General features: G+C 34.6%; 2 protein-coding genes across 5 annotated transcripts in view; one reads left to right on the top strand and one right to left on the bottom strand.

Moving 5' to 3' along the window:
• Positions 1 to 12,011: 12,011 nt before the first annotated feature.
• On the bottom strand, positions 12,012 to 22,646 carry LOC126972180 (putative ribosome-binding factor A, mitochondrial). Of its 2 annotated transcripts, none has more exons than XM_050818808.1 (7): positions 22,519 to 22,646; positions 22,066 to 22,267; positions 21,347 to 21,515; positions 18,953 to 19,092; positions 17,774 to 17,895; positions 16,041 to 16,194; positions 12,012 to 13,145 (listed from the first exon to the last, which is right to left on the bottom strand). In XM_050818808.1, the coding sequence occupies exons 2-7, from the start codon at positions 22,243 to 22,245 to the stop codon at positions 12,984 to 12,986; spliced, it is 927 nt and encodes a 308-aa protein (XP_050674765.1). In that variant the 5' UTR covers positions 22,246 to 22,267; positions 22,519 to 22,646; the 3' UTR covers positions 12,012 to 12,983. The 2 variants fall into 2 exon arrangements, with proteins under 2 accessions (XP_050674765.1, XP_050674764.1); XM_050818807.1 differs by having other exon boundaries at positions 22,348 to 22,635.
• Positions 22,647 to 25,507: 2,861 nt separating this feature from the next.
• LOC126972153 (retinoblastoma-like protein 2) overlaps positions 25,508 to 26,493 on the top strand; it is a 30,096-nt gene continuing 29,110 nt past the window's right edge. For all 3 annotated transcript variants that reach the window (XM_050818743.1, XM_050818742.1, XM_050818744.1), the window contains exons 1-3: positions 25,508 to 25,762; positions 25,921 to 26,057; positions 26,139 to 26,342. In XM_050818743.1, coding sequence (XP_050674700.1) covers positions 25,625 to 25,762; positions 25,921 to 26,057; positions 26,139 to 26,342 — 479 coding nt within the window. In that variant the 5' untranslated portion in view covers positions 25,508 to 25,624. The remainder of the gene's footprint in view (positions 25,763 to 25,920; positions 26,058 to 26,138; positions 26,343 to 26,493) is intronic.

Raw genomic sequence — 26,493 nt, 5'->3', positions numbered from 1 at the left:
GACGTAGATATACGTATTATAATGCAGTGCCGTACAGGATTCTTGAAAAATCCAAAATCTAAGCGGCACTGTGTTTGCGGTCGTCACTTTGAAACACAAGATCTTAGAATATTGTAAGCGTAAGATTCCATTTGCCCAGTAATACCACTAGCTACGCCGCCCTATTGTTTAATAACACATTAACGGCCGTTTTCAATAACCTATCTATAATTAGTTTAACTTACTAACGGCCGTTTTCAATTACGTATCTTTAGTTACGGATACATTACTGCCACCGTTTAATGACAAGATCTTATCTATCATTAGTTATGTTCTATATAGTTATAGTCCAATGATTTATGTCGATAGGTTATTGAAATGTAAGTAAGCGAAAAAGGATAGATTTGTCTACCTCTAATAAGATAAACTAAGGATAGATAGGTTATTGAAAGCGGCAGTAGATCTATTGACAAATCTATCCTTTTACGCTTACTGACATTTCAATAACCTATCGACATAACTATAATACGACATAGCTATCATGACATAACTATGGATAGATAATATCTTGTCATTGAACGGTGATAGCATATATCCGCAACTAGAGATACGTTATTGAAAACGGCCGTAAGACGTAAGTTTGGTACCTGTCTAACCTACTGTCATACTGTGTAAAGAATTCTTCCCATTGGTACCTAATTACGTAGTGGTACAGTAGTTAGTGGTTAGTTTTTGAAGTAAAAAAAATAAATTTATACCAACTTAGTTATAAAAGGTCAAAATCAAAATATAGGTAAGCTTCACTGTTGAGTGAAGACGTAGTTTCCGTCTAGTTCTTTTATGTTCGTGAGAATCAATAACGCAATTGTAAAACCTATGAGGCGCCTAGATTGCTATTGATCCCCGTCGACACCCCAATGGGAAATACCAACACGCGTCGCGCTGACGAGTTATTTCAATATAATATTATCACGCTCACAGAAACTGTTCTAAATTCCACCAATGATTTACATACAAAGCATCACGCTTGTCTGTAAGAGAAGGCCTGCGCTGCGCCCATAGAAATCTACCTTATATTGTTATTATAAAGTGATATCCCTCACTTCTCTAGTTACTTCCATAGTATTATGTCCTATGTTATATTGCTGTGGGGCAACGCTGCCGATATTAATACAATATTTGTGCTGCAGAAGAGGGCTATTCGCGCTATTTATAACCTAGGCCCTAAGGAAACATTGAGAGCAACATTCTAAGAAATTAACATCTTGACTGTTGCTTCTCAATATATTGGTGTGATCAGTGGAATCTGCTATATTTCTTGGCATTACTCTTGATTCCAAATTGCAGTGGGGCCCCCATATTGAAGGATTGGCGAATAGGCTTAGTTCTGCAGCATATGCGGTTAAGAAAATTAGACGGTTAACTGACATAGATACGGCGAGATTAGTATACTTTAGTTATTTTCATAGTATTATGTCCTATGGTATATTGTTATGGGGCCGTGCGGCCGATATTAATACCATCTTTGTGCTGCAGAAGAGGGCTATTCGTGCGATTTATAACCTAGGTCCTAAAGAATCATTAAGAGAAAAATTTAAAGAAATAAACATTTTGACTGTTGCTTCTCAATACATTTTTGATAATGTTCTGTATGTTCATAAGCAAATTGAGGAATTTTCTAGAAACTGTGACATTTATAATGTTAACACGAGGAACAAACATAAACTCGAGTTAGTAAGTCTTTTGTTGGGCGATGTATATGCTTCTACAATATGATCCCAGAAAATGTACAAATCAAATATGTTACGAAATTTAAACGAATTGTTAAAAAACGTTTGTGTGGGAAAGGTTACTATAGCATTAACAATTTTCTTAATGACACCACGGACTGGGAATAAAGCGTACACCCTCAGGCTCTTTAATTATAAATGTTTATTGTACGATATTACATTGTAATCCATATTTTATATTTAAAAAAAAGCCCGCTGAGTTTCTTGCGCCCATTCTTCTCAGGTCTGAGGCAGTCTCTTTTGAATGGGTCTACCACCCATTGAAAAGAGACCCATTTTGACGTTCAATAAGTGATTTTAAATCCTATTTTGAATAGAAATATTTGAATTTGAATTTATTAAATAACAAGTTAAATTGTACAATGTTACTTTGTAAATGTTACTTTATTAAAACATATTTTTGATGAAAAAAAAGCCCGCTGTGTTTGTTGCGCCCATTCTCAGGCCTGAGGCATTCATTTTGGAAGGGGTGGTAGTTTTTTGAGTTTCAATAAGTGATGTCACATCCTATTTTGAATAAAAATATTTGAATTTGAATCTGAGATTAATTTAATACAAATTAAATTTGTAACCAAAATTTATGAACGATGCGGGACTCAAACCCGCGACCTCTCGGGTTCCGTCCGGGCGCTCTTACCAACGCGAACCGAGCTACAGCCTGAGCGTTGAACAAGAAATACCAAGACTTACGATCCATGCTGTGTCGTAGCGTGGTTGGCGGGGTCCCGTATAATAATTTGTAAAGATTTCTTGTGAGAAAAAAAAAATGCATAAAATTAAAAGAAATATTTATTCATTATAATTATCTATCTGTAACTTTTTCCAAAATTTTTACAAACAGTTCAAATTAAATAAACTCTCCTTGCCTTTTTTTCGGCAAGCAGTAAAAGTTTTATTAATTTTTGCTTAGCCACAAGTCCCTGTAGCCCGGTGTCTTCGTATACGCAGTTACGGCGGTAGCCCCTGGATCCATGCGTCACTCGAACGGTTGGCAAAATTAAAAGCGCTCGACCGGAACCCGAGAGGCATCGGTTGGAGTATCCTACTTCCTTCTAATATTATAAATGCGAATCTTTGTGAGTGTGTGTGTATGTTTGTTACGTCTTCACGCAAAAACTACTGAATGGCTTTAATGAAACTTTTCAAAAATATAGCTTACACATCAGAATAACACATAGGCTACAATTTATAAAGACATAGTGTATATTATAAAAAAAACGTAGAACACTAAAAATACTTTATATGGCAAAACAACGTTTGCCGGGTCAGCTAGTATTACATAATATTCAGCCTCGCTCAAACCAACACTTTATAAATTACCTATCAACGGAAAAAAATGTCGTGTAACCTCTTTTCGTTTGCATAGATAGGTATTTAGTAGCTAAAGATGTTTAACATTATTTCGAAGTATTCCTGGGAGATAGTCAGATAAATAACTGCAGAGATTAGACGACAGCTACTCGCGGGAGGGCCCAGAGGCGATAAAACCATATATAACACGGAATTCACATTAATGTGGCGTTGTAGTGACGGGCAGATGTATTATAATTGTAAGCTAGGCAGGTTCGCAACTATGTGTCTTACAAGCCCTTTCATACGATACGATACATGACATGGCCGTTCCTTGTATAAAAACCTTACAAAAAAAAAAACAAAAAGTATGTGTCAGCTCCGGAGCACGACTGGAGTTTACTCCTCAAGAACGATTGTCTTTAAAAGGCATTTATTTTCTCAAAATTGATTCCTTTAGAATTCTTTTTGGTGTCATTTCTTATACTACTAGATACTACTACCGCTTCGGAAACAAATGGCGCTCTGAGAGAGAAGAAGCGGCGCAAGAAACTCTTCCAGCATTCTTTTTTTGTGCTCTTTTCAATAAAAATATACAATATTGTACAGTCATTTCTATCGCTATAAAATAATCACAATCTAGTCCCAGGCTGTCCGATCATTTAGATATTTAGCAGTGGAGTAATAGGATTTACGACAGAGCCATTTTTTTATAAAACATTTAAATTTATTTATAGATAATGCCTGAACAGTGGCTGGGACTTTATTGTAGAAGTGTAAACATTTACCCTTAAATCTATTATGTATCTTATGAAGTAACCACTCTTAAAAATAAGTGAAGTATCATCAATACCACAAACGGTAGATGGTTAATATATATAAGAAACAAGAAAAGACCGAGAATAGAACCCTGTGGAACACCTATTCCCACAGGTTTACCCGAAGACCGTTTGCCATTTACATCGATTTTCTGAACTCTTTCGCTTAAATATGATTTTAACAGATTAAGGGCTCTATTTTTCACTCCATAATGTTTTAGCTTTAGGAGTAAAGTTTCATGGTGGACGCAGTCAAATGCTTTGGACAAATCACAAAAAATGCCCAATGCATCCTGTGACTCTTCCCAGGCGTCAAAGATGTGCTCAATGAGTCTAGTACCCGCATTAATTGTTGATAAGCCCCTAGTGAAACCAAACTGATTTTTGTTCATTAATTTACAAAAATGCATTTGTATCTGTTGAAGCAAAAGTTTTTCAAAAATTTTACTAAAAACAGGCAGCACTGAAATTAGCAGGGTCAAAAGAACTGCCCGATTTAAACAAAGGTATAACTTTGCTATATTTCATGAGGTCAGGGAACACACCCTCATCTATGCATTCATTAAATATTGTTGCTAATTCAGGTGCTATAATGTCAAAGTATTTTACAATATTAGTCGAAAGGCTCCATAGGTCTTTTGTATTTTTTAGGTTGAACAGGTACTAAACAAAATCAAGTCCAATGGAGTCGGTTACAAACAGACATACAGCAGAAGCTACTAAAAGCGTATTAATTAAAATATAAAATAATAGGTTAGGTTAAAAATCGTCTATTTGGCGTGAAATGCGCTATATAATATACTCTCCATATTAAATTACACATTTAATTATGTGCATAGCTCATATAAATTTGTATAAACTATATTGATAATTCAATATTTAATAAATGCAAAGCACACATGTTTATATAATATACAATACATGTCATATTAATGTATGAATTGTAACTTAATTGGTACCCACGTGCTTATCAGATTTTCCGGCACTATTATTTACACCACTTTCTTCCATAATTTAAAGAATTTTCACTTAACTTCATGAAAGTATAATAATAAATCAATTTCAATGATATAATAAAGCTTCAAAATACAAGAAAGTGAAAGGTGCGCGAGAAATGATGCGCACCAAAAACGTAACTATGGCATTTGATAAGCAGATTTTACTCTTCGTATTTTTCTCATACCAGGCGCCTTATATGATGAAAATCGATTCTTAAGGAGTAAACTCCAACAAATCTTTATATATATATTTCTTGTGTGCGTGTGTATGTCACTGAACTCCTCCCAGACGGCTGGACCGATTTTGATGAAATTTTTTGTGTGAGTTCAAGGGGATTCGAGGATGGTTTAGATTCACAATTGAACTACCTCCTAAACGGTTGGACCGATTTTGATGATATTTTTGTGTGTTCCAGTGAATTTGAGATTGGTGTGTGTCTTCAGGTGGATTCGAGAATGGTTTAGATTCACAATTAAACTACCTTCTAAGCAGCTGGACCGATTTTGATGATTTTTTTGTTTGTTTCAGTGAATTTGAGATGGGTTTAGACTTTAGATTCTCAATTCCGTCCATATAATATAATTCTCCTGTTCATGTGTATGTTAGTGAACTCCTCCTAACTGCTGGACCGATTTTTCAAATTTAAGACGTGTGTACAGGACAACGTCTGTTGGGTCCACTAGTAGATAATATATAGTTTCAGCCTTTTCCTATGATTGTAGTAAGTATAAGACGGTATTATGGAGCGGTGTTATATAATTATGCTATTACAACAAGATCCAAGAAAATGTTAAATTATGAATTCAATGAATTGTTAAAAAATCCTTTGTGTAGAAGCTAAAGGTTACTACAACATAAATTACTTTCATAATGATACCACAGATTTTGAAATGAAGCGACCGCCCTCAGACTATTAAATAATAAGTTTAATTGTATATTACGATATTAATATGTACCTAACCATATTTTTTATGAATAAAAGAAGCCCGCCGAGATTGTTGCACCCGTTCTTTTCAGGTCTTAGGAATACTTTTTGGAATGGGTGGTAGATTTTGACTTTTAATATGTGATTCAATTACTTAACAATTTGTTATGTTTTTAAAGTGATAACATTCACTTTTGGGATTAATTACACAAATAAAAGTGATGAATTTTAACAAACATACGTCACACGAACGGTTAGAAAGAGCGCTCGCACAGAAGGCAAGGTCGCGGGTTCGAGTGCCACATCGTAACCAAATTTCATAGTTTTAACATAGGTCAATGGAAAAAACGTATAAATTTTGATTGACTGTCGAAACTATATCTTCAATTTGTGCGACATAAACAGTTTAACTTTAACTTGAAGTTTGACTATTTCACAGCTTCAAGAGGCTGTAGACTTGAGTATATCGTTTTAATTTCAACTCGATACCTCCACGTGTTCCCGAGATAAAGGGTCTTGACAGACAGACGGACGGACGTACAACAAAGTGATCCTCTAAGGGTTCCTTCCTATTTTCGTCGGAGTTTTTTCCTTTTGAGATAAGGAACCATATAAAAAGGAATTGAAAATTGATTGTGTGTGGCGGCCCTTAGTCATTAGAAAATGATACCATTCTCACCACCTAAGTCCGCGCCCTTCATTGACGGTGTGGTTCTTTAGAAACATTCTTCTACGTATACACAAACTGTAAATAGAGAGAGAGAGCACATACCGCAATTTCCTTTTGCCCCTCTATTATTGAAGTGAAAGCTTCTTTAGCGGCGTTGAGCACTTTTGTTGGAATGGGCACGGACGAGTAAAAAAATTAGAACTCCGTGTCACCTTACATAACAGTGAGGCACCACAACAAGCCGGTAAACATGTAAATACATAGCCCCACGCATACACTTCCACAAATACAAGCTGATCGGCCGCCATTATGAGATTTTCCATCGTCTGTGACAGTTTGCGTCGCAATAAAATATTTTAAAAATGCTGTCGTGCGTTGTGAAAAAGTGTAAAAACAATAATATAAAAGTATTTGTGCATATATGATTATTTAAGGGGGAAAAAATTGTGTAACTGGTATAAGCCGTAACCGCACACACACCAGCATAAAGGTGCTTCACTTGCTAATATCACGGCGCGGAGTCCTTCTTTACTAGTCTGTGGGAATGGGTATAAAATGTCTGACGCGAGTTTAGGTCAGAACACGTGGCAGTAAGACAGGCGTTGAAATTATGGACAAAAGTTTATACTTATTTCTAACTAATAGTAAGGCTATTTCAACTTAATGATTTAAACGGTCATTGGACCAGTGGTTGAATCATTGTGATCGAATCACAAACGTGAAATATTTTTACAGTTTATCATGAATGAAAGTTAATTTATCTGAGAAAAACTTTATAATGTAAAATGATTGTACTATTACATAAAAAATCACTTCAGAACTATTTCTGAAGTGATTTTTTATGTAGGTAATATAAATTGTAATTTTTATTTAATCATGAATATTCTCTTTTGGCCACCTAAATGCTAGTTCTTTTAAGCTGATAAATAAAGCAAATCATGCGAAATTATTCCCTAACCATTCCAAAACATTTTCACTTCTGCCGCAACTCCCGTGGCGCAACCCTTATTTTTTTCACAAGTGGAAGGCTTACCTGTAGTGAGTCACAAATTGCCGGCAAGATGAATATCACGCCAGCACCTGCCGCGAACTGGCAAGCAGCACAAGTGTGGAAGCACTATAGATTTTGGTTTGAAGGGCATCGTAGCCCTAGGATTTGTCAAGAATCCTGAGCGGCACTGCATGGTAATGGGCAGTATCACATACCATCAGGACAAGTTTTGCTAGTCTCGTCATAAAACTATCTAAATAAAAATATCAGGGACGTAACCTTGTAATATTAACGGGCTGGGATTCTAAGTATCTATAGATACTGAAATAAAACTACATCGAGCAAGTAGTGCATTCAGAGACAAGCCTCATCCATTTTTGTAGAAGACAGTTTTTAATTAAAACAACAGAAATCAAACAATATTGTAAACAATAACATTTATTTATAGACATCAAAATTGATAAGACTTCGATACTTACGCTATTTAACAATAACCTATAAAGGTCCTATAAGAATCATTAAGAGAAAGCAATAATCATTGTGAATTTATAATTAATTATTGATAAGGTTCTTTATATTCTTAAGCACATTATCGAATTTGCTAGAAACTGCGACAATCATAATGTTAACACGAAGAACAAAAATAAACTTATGCCTATAACTCGGTTAAATCGAGTTAGTAAGTCTTTTATTGGGCGATGTATATGATTTTACAACATCAGCAAATGTACATAACAAATGTGTTACCAAATTCAAAAGAATTGTTAAAAAAACGTTTGTGTGATAAATATAACATAAATGATTTTCTTAATGTTACCACAGACAGAGGCATACTATTTCGTTTGGGTGGTAGTTTTTAAGCTCTTTTTTGAATACTATTGTGAACATTATTCAATATTCCTCGTTTTGTTATTATAGGCTATCCGCTATAATGTTATGTACAAGTATCTATTATATTGTGTGCATGTTACGTTGCGCAGCTAGCATGTGATAAGAGGATCGATTAGGAAAAAAAAGTGATGGATGTTGCGGCCACAAGACCAACAGGAAAAGTGGGGTTAATATTCTCTAAATGAAAGGCAACTGTTTAAAAACCCGCGCGAATAAATTGACTAGTTTTTTTTATTTTAATACCTACTCCACGGATCTCTGTCGACTTTTGTACATATTCTAAGGTAGGTAAGTAGTAACGGAGTCGCACATCGCTGTGACTTCACGACAAAGAGTATAATAATATATAGGAAAAAAAGAGAGCTCAGGAAAGTTAGCCCCCCAGATTTATTTTTATTATTTTAATTTTTTTTATTACATCGTTAGTTCGCCATTTGTTCTTGATTGTTCTCTATAAACATTTGTTTGTTATCGATTTTTTTTTTAATTTGCAATTCATTAAAATTGGTTAGGTTAGGTTATGTTAGAACAGTTAAAACAACGCACGAACCGAGCGTAGCGTGCCGCGGCAACGGCCGGCGAGTGCCAGAACCAAATAGTAGGCGTTTCCCCCCATTTTTAATTAATTGTTTTTAAATAAACAACAAAAGAACAAACAATTATTTATAGCGAAAAATTAAGAACAAACTACGAACTAACGATATGCGATATTGAAAATTAAAAAATAGAAAAAAATTTTTTTTTGGGGGGCTAAGTTTGATGAGCCAAAAAAGAGCCCTCTCTACGCATTATGAGCCGTCTATTTAAAAACTAGCGCCATCTGGAGATTGGCCCTGGAAAGAACTATATATATATGCTCAAAATTATAAAATTAATTTTTAATGTTGTGACGCAATTAAATAACTAACTCTACTTTTTAATGTAGGTATTGCAATTTTTTACCATGTTGAAATTGCGCGTAGAGTTAGTTATTTAATTTTGTCACAACATGGAACATAAAGGATAGATTTAGTAGTGTAAATATGCAAAATGGAACACGAGAACTACATACAACATACATGCGCAAACGCTAGAAGTAGCCGCCATTTTATGACCAGTAGGCAGAGACACAAACAAAGAAAAGTTGAAAGGTTTTAAAGCGAGTGACAGCTGACAAAGCTTTCATTTTCGGGCCAACTAACAGATGGCACTACAGTCTTCCTAAAACGTCACTTTAAGGCGTATGTCCCACCCCTGCTTCTTCACGACACTCCACTCGCTCACGATATTATGACGTCACGTGGGCATTTCGCGCCGAATCAATTAGTGAATGAAACATTTAAAATATAATGCGGAAACGAAAATTGCTTTAATTATTTAACTGCAAAACTACTCGCTTGATTTAATAGAAACAAAAACAATAAGCGTGGAATTTAGGCCTGCATGATGTAAAAAGTGTGTTTTAACTTTTAAAGCTCTGTTCAAACTGAGGCGAATAATGCGCGGGACGCGTTTTAGAGCAATTCGCTCGCTCCCTCTCCAACTGAAGCGACTTACCGCGTGTCATTTTTGGTTCTTCAGTGGAGAAACATCATACTTGTGTGATTAAACAATCCCGCCGGGCGTCCCGCTCTTGTTTCGCTTCAACTTGAGCGACTACTCGCGTCAATTTGAACACGTTCATACAAGTTAGCTGACACAATCAGCGCGAGCGACTTCGCTCCCGCGTTCCGCGCGATAGTAGCCTCAGTTTGAACAGAGCTTTAGTTTCAAGTAATTTGACGGGATATCTCCATAATATATTAATTGAACCGCAAGCCCGTAAACGTTGGAGTTCACCTAAACTGTAAAGGAGAGATATCTCCTACTGCTTTTTCTGTATATCAATGGTATTTTTAATGCCTCTAGCATGTAGGTATTGTTATGCAGATAACAGTTCTGAGGATGCCGTTTAAACCGGCGCGGGCGATGTATGTCTCTGCTGAAAGAAACTTTTTGCTTCTATAGTCCTCACTTGAGATCACTGAAGATACGGAACGCTGTTGTAATACCTCTGGTGTTGCAAGAGCGTAGGCTGCGTTGATCACTTACCATCTGGTGACCCGTACGTTCTTTTTCCTCTTCTTAGATAAAAAATATTAACATCCACGAAACACTGAATCAGTATTCTGAAATTCTGACGACCGTACAGAGCTGTCACATTTCGGCCTTTGCTTTCAAAATCCAGAATTCAATGACAATGTAGGTTAAAAAAACAAATTTAGACTTCACGCAGTAAGCAAAAAAACAAATTTAGACTTCCATTGCAGGAAATTGCACCTAATTCTGTTTATTAACCAAATAAACCAGGTAATTTATAGATATCTATATAAAGTTATATCCTAACGGCCAAACAAATAAACATACAAAATATTCATAGCTGAGAATAAACCAAGAATATGCAAAGTATTTTCAAATAGACATTTCGCTTATGATTGTTAAGTTTATTCGGACGTATAACGTTTCACGCCTTTATTTGCAAGGTTACATTCGGAAGACTTCAGAATTTTCATTGTATTGACAGTGTTGTCAGCGATAGGCAAGATTTTTCACTTCCTTGGTTTATTCTATTTTAAAGTTTATTTGTAAGGTCGAAAATGTTTATTTGTAAAGAATTATTGAAATTTTGAGAATGTTTCTAAGTTTATGTCAAAGTAACGAGTAGGTATGCCTTTTTAAATTTGATCAGGATATACGTGTGTGTTGAATTCACATTTGATCAATTTTTTTATGTATTCGGTTGTCAATCTATGACGGATATCCAACAACTTTGAGCGGGAAGCTATTTAACGAACAGCTCATCGATGTCGGCCATGTTTTTTTGCGTTCGAGTGCTTAAAGTAGGTTTATAGAAGCGTGCTAGCTACTATAAGTCACGTCAGCTTTATCGAAGAGATAATGAGCGTTTTAGCTCTAATATGTGATTATGCATAGTAAAGTTTATTTGTAAGGTCGAAAATGTTTATTTGTAAAGAATTATTGAAATCTTGAGAATGTTTCTAAGTTTATGTCAAAGTAACGAGTAGGTATGCCTTTTTAAATTTGATCAGGATATACGTGTGTGATGAATTCACATTTGATCTATTTTTTTATGCATGTCTTTGAACTACAGCAATGTGCACAAATACTATGGATGTAAATAAATGAATGTATAATAAGTGCAACGAAGCGGAAAACAGGACGACGAAATGTTCTCAAACCGCCTCCGTTAATAAAACATGGGAATTCACAACAATGAGAACATTTTAAATTATGAGTTATTAAAACAGCAATCCTTGGGTTCGAAGAGAATTAGCAACAACAAAACCAGCCGAGTGTGAATGGCGCACTTTGGCTTGTAAGTTAGTGTGAAAGTGAGACTGCATCTCATAAACCGCGATTATTACCTGAAATGTAGAAATAATATATCATTATTTCCGCTAAAACATAATATTATGTTTTCCTCCTTTGTTCTATTTCCCAGATACTTATTCATTACTAAGCTGATTTAATTGAAACTTCTTTATCGACGTATCAGATAAATTTTATAGCAATGTCGTCACGATTTTTTGGTTACGCGCCATATTGTTTTTTTTATCAATGTTCAGTATAGTGATGCAAAGAATAATATATTCGTTTGATAGTGATAAGATAAAAAGACTTATTTGTATGTATGTCTATAATAATAATAATAATCTATAATTTAATACAGATTTTCTTTACTTAAGCTAAGGAGCTCTTAAATTCTGGAGTATTCGGAGGTCCTTCATCGGTGTGAGTGTTCAGATTCCGTGCCCATCTTCACTTCTTGAAGCTGAACAGCCTTACTTGCATTTTCCATACCTTGTCGTTTCTGTTAGTAATTAAATTCTCAACTACTTCATTCATCTTGACGTAAGGAAGGACCTCCAAATTATTCGAAACTAGTCGGTATCAACACCAATGAATCGTGGATAAAGCCGATGGAAACAAATAAAAGTAATAATGTCCGAAGAAATATTTAAAACTCATTTTAATAATTAATTACAAACATTTCCCAATATTTTTCACTGATATGTAACTATACCTATATTACTCTGTCAAACACACTATGATACCTACAGCTTTTAATTTTCTATAAAGACAACTAATTTGTACATCACAGCTCTACATTACTATATTATGTAATATATTCATCAAACACATTATCAGGTTAGTACTAGTAACTAGGGTTGCCAACCGTATTCTAAAATAGATTGTATGTACTCTATACCATGTAGGCGTACTCTGTAATCAATGATACTAATAGAGTATGCTTAAATACTCTTTTTTACACAATGTTTACTATAAAAACACATTTAATTTTTATAATAATATTATATTTAAAAATAAATGATGAGTACTCTTTTTTGGAAGTCCGTACTCTTTATTTACCTACTTTGAAATCAGATGGGGGCCTACTAACACTGCGTCTTCCGGTACGTGGTCGCCATTCGAGGACTTTACTGTCCCAACGGCCATCCGTCCGTCGAACTATGTGCCCTGCCCACTGCCACGTCAGTTTCACAATCATTTGAAATCAGATATACTCTATTTTTTCTAATAAAAGGTGGCAACCCTACTTGTAACACAAAACACAGCAGTTTTTAACTGATTATTGTTTAACGTATCCGTTAATAGTTTCCAATTCATATTCGTCTTTATAATCGTCACAGTATTCATCTATATCTTCCACGTGCTCGTTCGTGACATCCTCATGTTCGTGGTTGATCACTTCTTTACTCCGCCTCTCTCTATGAAGCTTTTTCTGCAGGATCTGAAAAAGAAAGTGTGTGTGTGTACTTATGTATGCACGCAAGAAGTTATATCTACTTCTTTGGCGTAAAAAATCCTTAAAAACTTATACCCCTCGAGCTATTTTACGTTTGAAAATATTATAATGCATAATTTAGTAATAATATAAGGTTTAAATAATAGTTTTTAAAGTGATAACACCCACTTCTCACCACATGAAGCCACAACCTGAGAGTTGAACAAAGCATACAAGATTTTATGAACGATACGTCATCTCATGAAAGTCAACTCGAAGGCCGGTTTCAGTGCTCCACCGACCGTCGGTGCTGGACCGACTTCACACGCGTATTTGCTACGCACTGCGTACGAGGACCGTCGGTCGAGCGCGTGCGCATGCGTGCCATTTGGTCGCGCTAGGAAACATGAACGCGTTCAGTGCTGGGCGCCTACTCCTAAAATCGATATTCGATATATCGTGGCATTAGTCGTGTCGAATCCTACTCCTAGTTACATCGTATTCAATGTCGAAACGATGATTGAACGAACGAAACATTTTTCGATATTATCGGTCCTAAGAGTAGGGCTCTTAGTTGAAAGTGTCAGAGACGAATACTCGAATTTGACAAATAATCAAACGTCACTTTTACGATAAATTCAACACCTTCTAGGCTGTAATTGCTATTATCGTTTCAAGTTGTATAGATATATTTGTTGAATTAGGCGTTACTTTGCGGAAATCCATAATTATACAAATGATTTAAGTTTTCTTTCGTGTTAATTCCGCCAATATTTGTTTTTAAAACAATTCGACACGTGTTTCGCCTCTACACGAGGCATCCTCAGGACGTGTTGTGTCGCCAAAATCTGGCACGAGACTCGTGCTCGATTTCCGCAATGAAGTCGAAAGAAGGGTTTAGTTATTTTTTTTACATTTTATTAGGCGCAAGTTTTGTATTGTTTATTCAATTTTAAATGGTCATATTTTATTCATTACATTATTTTAGAATACATATTTACATTTTGTGTAAATGATGCAAATTGGTGGTGCAGAGTGTGGCATGATCCTTAGCGCCTTAACTATGTTTTGACCTTTGACACATAACAGCGACATAGCACAGATAATATTTAGGTTTTCAAGGTTCGCGCATAATTCATTCACTCTAACATCGTAAAAAAATCAAAATATTAGTCTATGGTTACGATGTTGTTACGATAAACGATATGGAATACGAACATTTGTTAGAGTAGCGTAGGTGCGATATATTCGGGGTATTATCGTATCGTTCCGAATGTATCGATGTCGATTTTGCGAGTTGACCTCCTGCACCGTTCGATGGACCGACCGTACGGATATCTGTATCATCGTCGTTAAAAACTGATTTCCTACTGAACATAATCACTGAAGATCGACTTTGCGAACCACTACAGGATTACCAATGCTGGAACTCGAAGTATGTTTTGATGTATCAAGTTGCATTGTAATTTCGCCTATAATTCATCAAAACATCTGATCGACATTCTGAAGTAAATAATAATGTTTTCCTCTTCTTCGCGCAATAATGAATAGGTATATAATAGTAAAAGGCATAAAAGGCATTTATTTTCTCAAAATTGATTCCTTTAGAATTCTTTTTGATGACATTTCTAATAACTACTAGATACTACTACCGCTTCGGAAAGAAACAATTTCTATCGCAATAAAATAATCACAATCTAGTCCCAGGCTGACCGGTCATTAAGATATTAAGCAGTGGAGTAATAGGATTTACGACAGAGCCATTTTTTTTATAAAACATTTAAATTTATTTATAGATAATGCCTGAACTGGGACTTTATTATAGAAGTGTATACATTTACCCTTAAAGCTATTATGTATCTTATGAAGCCTACTAGAATTAGTTACAAGCAATCCCTTATTTCTAGTGGTATAATAATGAAAATCACTATTAAGAGCAAAAAGGTGACGATTTTTGTGAACGTATAGGTATTAAATTTTCATAAATGTACTGACAATGAACATTCATAATATTTATTTCTTTAAATTTTTCTTTGAGAGACTGTCTATAACCAAGCTGATATATAGCATAAGTAAATTACCCTTGTAATGCTCTCTTGGCGACGATTGGGTGAACATGATATCTATCTACGTCTTCTGTTCCTAAACAGTCTACGAAGATAATAAGCAGCAATTAAACAATTCGTAATCACGTCCATTTCGTGTACGACTGTACCAGTCCGATCAAATTGTTGGTCAGGAAAGCACTGAATGATACAAACCGACGGTTGGTTAATACGTATCGTCAGCACGGAACGTACGCACCGACGGTCGGTTGAGCACTGAAACCGGCCGAAAGGTTGGCACAGTTGGAAGTGCACTCGCAAGGAACGCGAGAGGTCACGGGTTCGAGTCCCGCATCGTTCATAAAATTTTGTTTTCAGTTTTATTTGTGTAAATAAATTATATCATTACATTATTTTTATAACTCATACATATTCTAATTTAATCAAATAAAAAAATAACGGTTCGCACTCCGGGAATGCCGGCAGAAGTGAAAAATTAAACATTAACGTTGTGCATTTTTGAATATATTGGAATGGTTAGGGAATAATTACGCACGAATTGGTTTATTTATCAAAATAATGCGCTATCGTACACAAAAATGACAATTTAGATTACATAGACAATTAAATACTTCAGAACTATTACAATTATTTTACATAAAAAAGTTTATCTCTCAGAAAAATCAAGTTTCATCCATAATTTCAACGACGTCTTACAAATTTTCGATCAGGCCACGTGTCCTGACGCAAGTTTAACATTTTATACCCATCCCAAGAAAAGTGCTCGCCGCTAAAGAAGATTTCATTTCAAAATAGATGAGTAAAAATATTTGAGTTTGATTCTGTTCTGTATTACCTGACGCTGCATGAGGAACTCCGCTATTTCTCTCTTTTGTTCCCTTACATCTATCTTCATAGGCGCAACCTCTGTCGCTCTATATGAGATCACCGGTGACTCCGACTCTAAGTTCGCCCAAGCTTCCTTAGACTTCTTTCGCGATGCTAATAACCTATCAAAGATATTAGAAATTACTTATATACTTAAGTGACAGACGGACAATGAACCCCTGCTCCAACTGAAACAATAGAGTATGTATAATGTATAAATATAAATATAAAAAAATTGTATGGTGGTTTTATTTTAGTGCGAAATTCAACACTAAAGTATTAAACCTGGCCTGTTTTCATTGGTTGTCTAGCAGCATTGGCTCTATCTAGACGTTTAAATTGTCTAAATTATAAACGTTGCTTTTTGAATACTTTGAGTTACTTTTTTTTATTGAGTTTTTATACAAAGTTTCGCCTATTGCAAATTCACTTTGAAAGGAATTCTTTAATATAGCCATCGTGTCTTGGAACAGTGCTGCGCAGTGCAGCATTGGTAAGCGCAGGTGAGGCCACAAATGGAAAAATAATTACTGCCCCTCCTTGATGTTGCCCCTCCTTGATGTTGCCCCCCAGTTTCAGCTTGAATCATTAGACCTGCTTACTTCGACAGAGATCGAGCTGTTGTGGGTGAACGGTTCGATCACTTGATGATGCGGACAGACGTATTGTGTTCTACCGCAGTTATCACCAATAATGTTCCGAAGCTCCTTGACCTCATCCAATTTCATCATTGCAGCCAACACCACACAAATATGTACCTAAATATCATCCGTGCTGCGTTCTCTATAGTGCGGTTTTCAAGGAAATTTCTTTCTTGCACAACTATTACCAGCGGGAGGCTCCTTTGCACAGGATGCCGGCTAGTTTATGGGTACCACAACGGCGCCTATTTCTGCCGTGAAGCAGTACTGTTTAAGCATTACTCGTGTTGCGGTCTGAAGGGCGCCATAGCTAGTGAAATTAATGGGCAAATGAGACTTAACATCTAATGATTCAAGGTGACGAGCGCAATGATAATAATATAATATTAAAGAATCCTGAGCGGCACTGCATTGTAATGGCCTAGGCACATCAATTACCACCAGCTGAATGACTTTCTCGTCTCGTCCCATATTTTTATAAAAAAAAAAAAACGATGTAAATTATTATACCTAGGGTACCTTAAAAACGCGCACAAATATCTTAAAGACTGGCAGCATTCCAATAACTATAGTGGCGTTGCAAGATAGTTTGGTTTAAGCGGTGATCACTTAGCATTAAATGACCCGTACACTCATTACCACTAAAAGCATATTCTTCTAAATTTAACGCCCCATGTGCTCCATTGCACAAGTGAACACGGCAAGTGTTGCACCGTCCTATGCTACTAGTACACGGCAAGATAGCCATCAAAAATCTGCCAATATCTACCATATATCCGTAGACAAAAACACCAGAGATAATTTGTTACCGGGTGTCTTATTAATTGCTCTTGGTTCTAAAAGCCATAACACAAAGCGCAATGCTTTTAAAGACAAAATTAATTAGTATTTATTTGGATTTAGCTGACGGCGGCCATTTTTCTTTAGCATACAACTGGACTACAAATAAGCAATCAACCAAAATATTCAATAAATAGAAAACTTTCATACAATACTAATACTTTATTAGACCCTTAATCAAATCAACCCAAAAATAAATAACTTCTACAAAATAGTGTACCTGGCCATAATTTTGTTATGATCAAGACCGTACACATTGTTAGTCATTTCTGGTATTGGGTCATCTTCTATTGCATTATTTTGTAATGTTGTATGTTCCTCTTCCAATTGTTTTATTTTTGCCTGAAACAACAAAACAGTAACATTCAAAAGTTTATAATTGCTTGGCCCATAACAATCACAAAATAACCGATGCTCTTAGATTTAGTATTGAACTACATACCGCAGGCGTAGTCGCAAAGTGCGGCAACTAATGCTACTCGAGCCAGTCTTGAACAATGTGTGACGTTGCCATGCCACATGTTCTGGTAAACTTTGCTAATAATTGAAAGTAAAATGCCGGGTTGCATAGTAAAACTTTGTAAAAATAATACTACATGAAATAAGAAAGACACTGGGATCACATATCATCAGTAAGTATTTTGTATTTTATTAATTTCAATGTAAAATAACACGAAGTGTATGTACAAAATTTGAAAGATTCATTGAGTGTCAGGATGCCACGCAACATCTAAGCCGATGCTATAGTGTAGAATGAGTGATATATTATGTGCCATCTCATATTGTCGTTCCATCACAACATTGATACTTAAGGGTGAAATGTCTAGCATTACCTCGGTTGAATTTATTAGATAAAAGCGGCCAAGTGCGAGTCAGACTCGCCCATGAAAGGTTCCGTAGCAGCAAGTAACATAATATAAAAGTACATTTATAATAATAATATTTGAGTTGATTGAATGGAAGGTAAATTGCGGTTTACGATTTATGACATATTAAAAAAAACTGAACCGTCCGGTGGAAGTTTTCAAGGTAATGTTAAAATTATATTATGTATTTTTTTAGTTTTATCTTTCTCTTATTTTAGAAGTTACAGTTACACATTTACCACTTTGGAAGTGTCTCTCGCGCAAACTATTCAGTTAAGATAAAAATGATATAAGCAACCTTAATATCATTTTTGACCTATACGCCACACTAAAAAATGGCCCTCAATCAATAAGATTTGATTTTTGTAATGTAAGGTTAACACACATTATTTTAAGGGCACCAAAAATATCACTTGTGTTCATAATCAGCTACATATACTAACCTTTTGATAAATGTTAAGGTTTTAACCATTTCATAAAATAGCTTTCTGAAACCTTAATAAGACAAAAATGTAAGTAAAATCAAAGAATACCTTAACTTCCGGTGATAACTTCATATTCAACATGAACTCCGACTTCAACAGATGTCCTATTTCTGTTGGTGTGTAATCCTCACCATAATCGGCTAAAGCTAAGCGCCGATCTAAATCCACTAACTGTGCCTCTTGCTTATCTGAAACCAAATAACTATTAACAATAGTGTTGTATCATCTTGCTAATGCAAATTTACTCATAAAAATATTACAAAAAATTTGAAAAATCTGTCTCAGATAAATACATAGTTTTCCTATCATCTGTTTAGTCAATAACAACTTAAGAACTTACATTATCCATGTAATCATTCAACAATCCACAATAAACTGTCTCAATGCACATGCAAAAAACACACCCTGGTTGAGGAGGCCTAGCTAGATTGCTTTTTCAGCTTAATAATAACCGATAACTAAAATATATTATCAGAGAAGATTTGAGGCATTTGCTTAAATTTTTGAGCCATCTGTCTACTTCATTAACTTGGTTGTTGGCTGCACATTCTTTTTCAGGTTTAGTGTGCCATTTCTCAGAGAATGAATAGCAGGTACTAAGTATTAGACTGATTTATTTAACTTGATGGCTAGAGACTGGTTCAAATCACATCAACCCACCAGGTTATTTATATACAAGACAACCTGTATAACTGAGTGGTTAGCGATCCTACCTACTAAGCTAGAGGTAGGTGCAAGCATTTATATGATGAATATAGATGTTTGTTTCCGAGTCATGGATGTTTAAATGTATGTTTATATGAATATATGTATGTTTAAGTATATTGCATTAAATATATCATTGTCTTGTAACCAATAACACAGGCTATATATGCTTAACTTGGGGCAAGATAATTTGTGTAAAAAGTTTGTCAATATTACAAGGCATACACATCCTTTTGGTTTATGAGATCCCACCATTCCCGATGTGATTTTTTGTAGAGGTCTTTTTTTTTGCAATTTTGATGATTAAATCGATCTAACAGTGTTGCCGCGCGCAGCTGATCTAGCTTGAACAGACCATGACAACTAGACAGACCAGTTCATACTTATAAACGAAATTAGCAATAACCTTAAAATTTCTGGCACCTAGAGACTCCTATACTAGCCTCCAATACCTTGTTTGAGTATCAAAACAGTCAATTTCATTGTTAATTGTCCAGTTTAACATATTCGTCGCTCAAGCCAGTTCACTAATACTGCTACCATCCCAACTGGGACAACAGAAGCTACTTCAATGCGGTCTCAAAAACTGACAGCGAATGGTTCGGCCCGCGGCATGAACGCTTCACCGCGCGCATTACATTTCGATGGTTTGCCGCGCGTAATTTCTAAGCACCTTAACATGTGCATGTCACTTATCTTAGCTCTACTCTATTTTTAAGTAATCAAGAATATTGATGTTTGTTACGGAAACATGGATGTTAATATATATCTATGTATGTTCAAGTTAGTTTGAGACAAACGGCCTTAATTACCTAACATGCGTATGTTGAGTCCATACTTAGATATGGTCTCATACTGTGGGGCTACTCTTCAACAACAAAGCATTTATTGCACAGAAAAAGAGCATCAGATCAATCTGTGGTATTAAGCCTGACGTTTCATGCAAGCCCTTTTTCAAGTCACTGAAACTATTGACACTGCCGAATCTATATATTTACGAGATGGCAAAATTTGTAAAGGAAAATCACAGTGTGCTATACTTAACGCAAATGCATATGACCCACAGAATTAGAAGACTTACGTAAGCTGATAGGTTAGTGACTAGATTTGTTCCGCATAGCACTTTATTTCAGAAAAATTGCTTCTGGATGGGCATGAAAATTTTCAATAAGATCCCTGATTCATTTAAGTTGTTACCTTTTTCAAGATTTAAAGTATCCTTACACAGTTGGCTTCTTCAAAACACATTTTATTCAATAGAAGAGTTTTTTGACCACAAAGACTAAAGGATTTTGACATTGCATTGTAAGTGGATTATTCTTATCTTGACTTTAATATTTTTTTTTGTATTGTATAAAATTATAATTTTGTGTTATATAAAATAAATTAATTTATATTGTAATAAAATTTTTTCCCAAGACCAAGTTTGCATGCTATTGGTAATGGCTAAATAGGAGATACTTTAAGCTATTGTAAGACCAAATTTGTACCACCCCATTTAATAGCAAATAAATGAATATGAATATGTTTAAGTAAGTATATTGTACTAAATATATTAATGTCTTGTACCCATAGTACATGCTAAGTCTAGTTTGGGGCAAGATAATTTGTGTCAATATTATTATTATAATGTATTCAAAACCAGATTAACTTTCAGATTCACTAATACTTGAGTGTTAAAGATGTGAATTTAGTTAGTTTTGCTAAAGTTATATACTAATATTGTTTATTACAAACCTTTGACAAAACAAATGTAAGGTACTTCCCCCATTAAGCGGAGTGTTGATAATTCCTGTCGCAAGGGTCCTGCAGATCTATTTAACAAAGCCTCTGTTTCATCATCTGACTGATTCCCTTTGCATAACCAATAAACATTTACTGTTTTAAAATCGGGAGCAACTCTAACCTGCATTAATGAGAAATAAACATTTTAAGTTCATTATTATCATAATACACATAATTTGTAATTTAAATTTGTTATTCTGTGCTATTCAGTAGATACTGTGAAGAAGTTAAGTAAATACAGTTGGTTGACACCATTGTTCTAAGAATACCAATAAAAATGTTCATTATAACATACTGAACAAATTTTTGAGGAAAAAAAATTATAAGTTAGTCATAAAATCATAATTTTATTCATAAATTTCTAGACTCCCCATAAACTCTCTCTAGTAGGAGTGATGTAGGAAGCATTGCATTCAACTTTCAAGTATTATGTTTATGATTTTTAGCAGGACTATTTAAAAGTTTAATATGTAATGATAATGTTATTTTTTTTATTAATTTGAGAAATTTTTCATTTACTTTCAAGTGAATAATTACAGAAAACTTTATTTATAAACTTTTAACAATCATCTTACTTATGTAAGATTTTTGTAAGAAGTTTAGTTTAAGTAAATATAAAATATTTTCAAATATATTTCATTAATGAAGGCAGTACTTAGAAATCTCTTTACCTTTGATATTTCTATTCCATGACCAACAATATTTATAGAAATTGTGCCAGTGGACATAATATCAGTGATATACTTCATAAATAATTTATTCAACATTGCTAGTCTTCTAACACCACGATTATCAGGCTCATATTTTACTTTTGTCAAGCTTTTCACTGTTGGTAATGCACTGATACCCATGGATTCTGATGGAAGCCATCGTCTAGAATAATAATAATATAATATAAACATAACCTCAGAATAAAAGTACCTTTTGAATTTAAAGTTAAATACAAAACTTACCGGCTATTTTTCGGATTAAGCATTTTACACAATTTCATTCCTTGTTTTTTAGTACTACACATAACGGAAGCATGATGGATGTATCTTCGTAACATGATTATATAAATACAATTACAGTTCAAAGTTTAAACTAAATTTAGAAATTATGTATTGTACTTTTCTACTACTAACAAAAACTAAATGTTGTTGCAATTGTATACAACACGAAACATTTTTTTACTTTTCATCTTCATTTTCACAAAATTTCTAAAAGTAATTACAATATAGTTTATTTGTGTACTTTATTTACATCAAAATTAAAAAATAATACACACTAATATAATTTTGGAGATCAGTAAACACAGAGTCACAGAGTATACAGAAAAAAAAAAAAAACAGTTAATCACTTTTTTGGAGTTTTCTGACTTGGTAACTAAGACCTTTAGTCAAGTCTTTTATTATCATTGAATTTTTATGCTTTTCATATTTTCATAGTTCACTAATCACTACACTTCACTTTACTTTATACTGTTAGACTTGTATTCTTATTTAAAATTCAAATTAAATATTTGATATAACGATATTCAACATAGGATACAAAATTACTTATTGAACGTCAAAAACTACCAACCATTCAAATAGACTGCCTCAGACCTGAAAAGAACGGACGCAAGAAACTCAGCGGGCTTTATTTTATTAAAATGCGGATTACAATGTAATATCGTACAGTAAACATTTATAATTAAAGAACTTGTCCACTCCATTTCCAGTCTGTAGTATCATTAAGAAAATCATTTATGTTATAACCTTTCCTACATAAACAATTCTTTTAAATTTCGTAAGACATTTGTTTTGTACATTTTCTGGGATCATATTGTAAAAGCATGGCGATGTGCGCTCAATAAAAGACTTACTAACTTGACTTAACCGAGCAGTAGGCATTAATAATTCTCTTAATGATTCTTTACGACCTATATTATAATAAATAGCGTGAATAGCCCTCTTCTGCAGCACAAAGATGCTATGAATGTAGGCTGCACTGCCCTGCAGTTCTAAAGGACTTAATACTATGAAAATAACTAAAGTATACTGTAAAACTAAGCCTATTCGCCTTCCTTCAATATGAGGATCCCATTGTAATTTGGAATCAAGAGTAATGCTAAGAAATATAGCACATTCCGTTTAATAAAATATTCGCATCTTCAATTTTGACATTGGGCGCGGTAAATTTAATATATTGATTTTATGACTATTTAACAATAGGTTATTGACGCTAAACCAGTACACGATATCAGATAGAGCATTATTTACTTCATCATATAAAACTTGGCTTCTTTTCACTTTGAATATGAGTGAAGTGTAATCCGCAAACATTGTGTTTTTTTCTAGAAGGTTAGGTAGAATTATAAATTGGTTTAAAACTTCTTTTGTCCCTTAATGACTGATCAAGTGGAGGAGCGCGGGATGAAGAATCATATATTTTTTTTGTATCACTGATTTCACTAACCAGCACAAGTATTTTAAACAGAAATTTGTTTGGCAGTCGAAAATAAGATGTACCACAGTTCGATCGTTTGAGTTATGCTACGGTGATGGAGGGTTTTAAAACCTGTACCGGCATTTAACGTATGCTTATTAAGGAAATAAAAATAATATAATAAAAGGAGCAAGGGTCGTTGGTTTTATGGTTGGTCGATCTTGTTCGCCGTCGTAGTCCGGTATTACCCTGACGGTGAAGACGGGTACAGATTCCTTAGCTGGAGGAAAGGGCTCGGCGTGTCACAGGTATTCCGATTTTCTCGTGTCCATGCGATCAACCACTGGGACCTGATGGGATCTTATGGTCCATAGTCCAAACTTGGACTTTCACAGTTAAGGTCACATTCCTTTGACTCGGCTGATTGTAAAGCCTGTGCGTCTATCATCAAGGGTGAAGCAATAAGCAGGAGGTGTTCACAATCAAAACGCAGTTTAAAACAAGCAAGAAATATTAATTTTGAAAAGAAAGTTAAATGTTTAAGATTTCAGCGGTTAAAGTAAATTTAAAACCAAATACATTTTAATTAAAATAACTATAAAAAGTTTTACTTTCTACGTTAAATAAAATATTACATGTGTCCAACACTTACCCTATCGGGGTGGCCAATTCCTGGAACTTTATATTGTAAATATTTTTGCAGTAAAACTTCTTAGGTGCGAGGTGAGGACATTTTATTATCTTTTTAGCATAAAACTATAATATTTATGTAGTTACATACAGATTTGGTTTTAGTTTTACCTTTTTGTGGGATGCTATTTTGCGACGTTTTTTTTATTTTTGGGTAAGATTTACAATTATTTACTCTTCAACTCATCTTTTGTAATCCTTCTTTCATCTGTTTTTAAAATCCCGTCCGACCAGGATCCAGAATTGATCCACGAGTCGATACAGTTACATTCTAAACATATGGATATATCATTCGCGGTCTGACAACGGAACGGCAAAAGTGTGCTTAAAGACAATGTAAGCACACGCAAGTTTTGCTTAACTTTATTCCAGTATCACCATGGAATTCTAGCAAGCAGCATGTGTTGCGGCTTTGGTTTTCAAAATAGAAAAATGAAAACGAAAACGAAAACAGCGCTACCATAGGTACTGGGTACACCCATTAACAGATCAAAGACATTTGAAAGGATATTTTTGCAAAATGTACAACGACGTGCAGCAGCATCCCGATGAGTTTATTAATTACTACAGAATGTCCATTGGTACTTTTGAAAAATTATTACAATTTGTGGGCCAGTATCTACAATATAAAAACAGTATCTACAATATAAAAGCATTTCATAAGGCAATATCACCTAAAGATCAATCCTCTGCGCTCGCCCAGTTGAGACTGTATAGAAAACCGAATGCGGTTTACCGCCGTGCGTGCGCAACCATACTAATACTAAGGGGCACAAAAAAACGCTCTTTTACAAACCGCGAAAAAAGTCGCTAATGCGTGCGCTTGTATAGAAAGCTATGTGTTATTTTTTTTGCGTTTTCAGACTTATGTTTACTGGCAGTGCGAGCTTAGTCTTACTGCTGTGCGTTGAGTCACAGAATACAGTGGTCAGAGACCAGAGTATTGAGTATTCTGTGGTGTGCTTACGCATGTGTGAGTCGTGGGTGTTTTGTGTTCTTCCCGCCAAATATCTGTCAAATTCCTACTAAATCGGGATAAGTTGTAGGGAAGAGGGATTCTTTTATTTGTATATTTAAAATCAATTTTTAAGATTTTATGGTATTTACTATTCATTGATAATAAATATAAATATGTCAAAACCGGAGGATAATGATGAAAACTGGATTGCTGCATTGGACAATTTGTGCTCGCAGTTAAACGTAGACCCAGTTGCAGCGAAAAAATCAAAGCAATCCTTTGCCGAAATTAGGCGAAATTTTACTCTAGATGTAAGTATTAATACAAAACAAATGTATTTTTGGTTTGTAAATATACCATAAGTACTGTTCTGCACGATTTTACTTATGCTCCGAGGCAACATGTTACTTTTAACTAAGGACTTGATATATGTTTAGAATACTTTACACATTTTCATATACTTTTTAAGGGAGATGTTTTACACTGGATGGCATGTGCCCTATATGTCGCATGTCGTACAGCTATTACTCCTACGGTTGAAACAGGCAAAGCAGTGGCGGGAAATTGTGTTAGTCTGACTAGGCTACTGAGATTATGCAATATAAGGTATAATAATATAAACATATTAAATATCCATCCCTTTATGTTAAAATATAAAACTTATTATTTCATTCATAAATATTCCAGTTTAATTCAGTTTTTTAACAAAATAAAAAATTGGATGGACATGACATTGATGCCAGCTGATTTCAAGGATCGAATTGGTAGATTGGAGCACAAGTTTGCAGTTTCTACTGTATTATTCAGAAAATTTCAACCATTGTTTCAAGAAATTTTTTCTGGGCTCACAACTGAGCCTGTTAAATCTAATTCAAAGAGTAAAAAACAGAAGTAAGTATTTTTCATACTTTATGAATAACTAACACATTTGTCACAAGAGCCTAATTATTGTGAAGCAAAGATGTTGCTTAATCTGTAACACAAGTTAGATTAGCACTTAACTTGAGTAGCAGCTGTTACACATGAATGTTTCGCAGACAAA

The sequence above is a fragment of the Leptidea sinapis genome, chromosome 25, assembly GCF_905404315.1.
Source record: "Leptidea sinapis chromosome 25, ilLepSina1.1, whole genome shotgun sequence".
NCBI lineage: Eukaryota > Metazoa > Arthropoda > Insecta > Lepidoptera > Pieridae > Leptidea > Leptidea sinapis.
The sequence above is the reverse complement of the archived record's forward strand: the minus strand, read 5'-3'. Positions and strand labels throughout refer to the sequence as shown.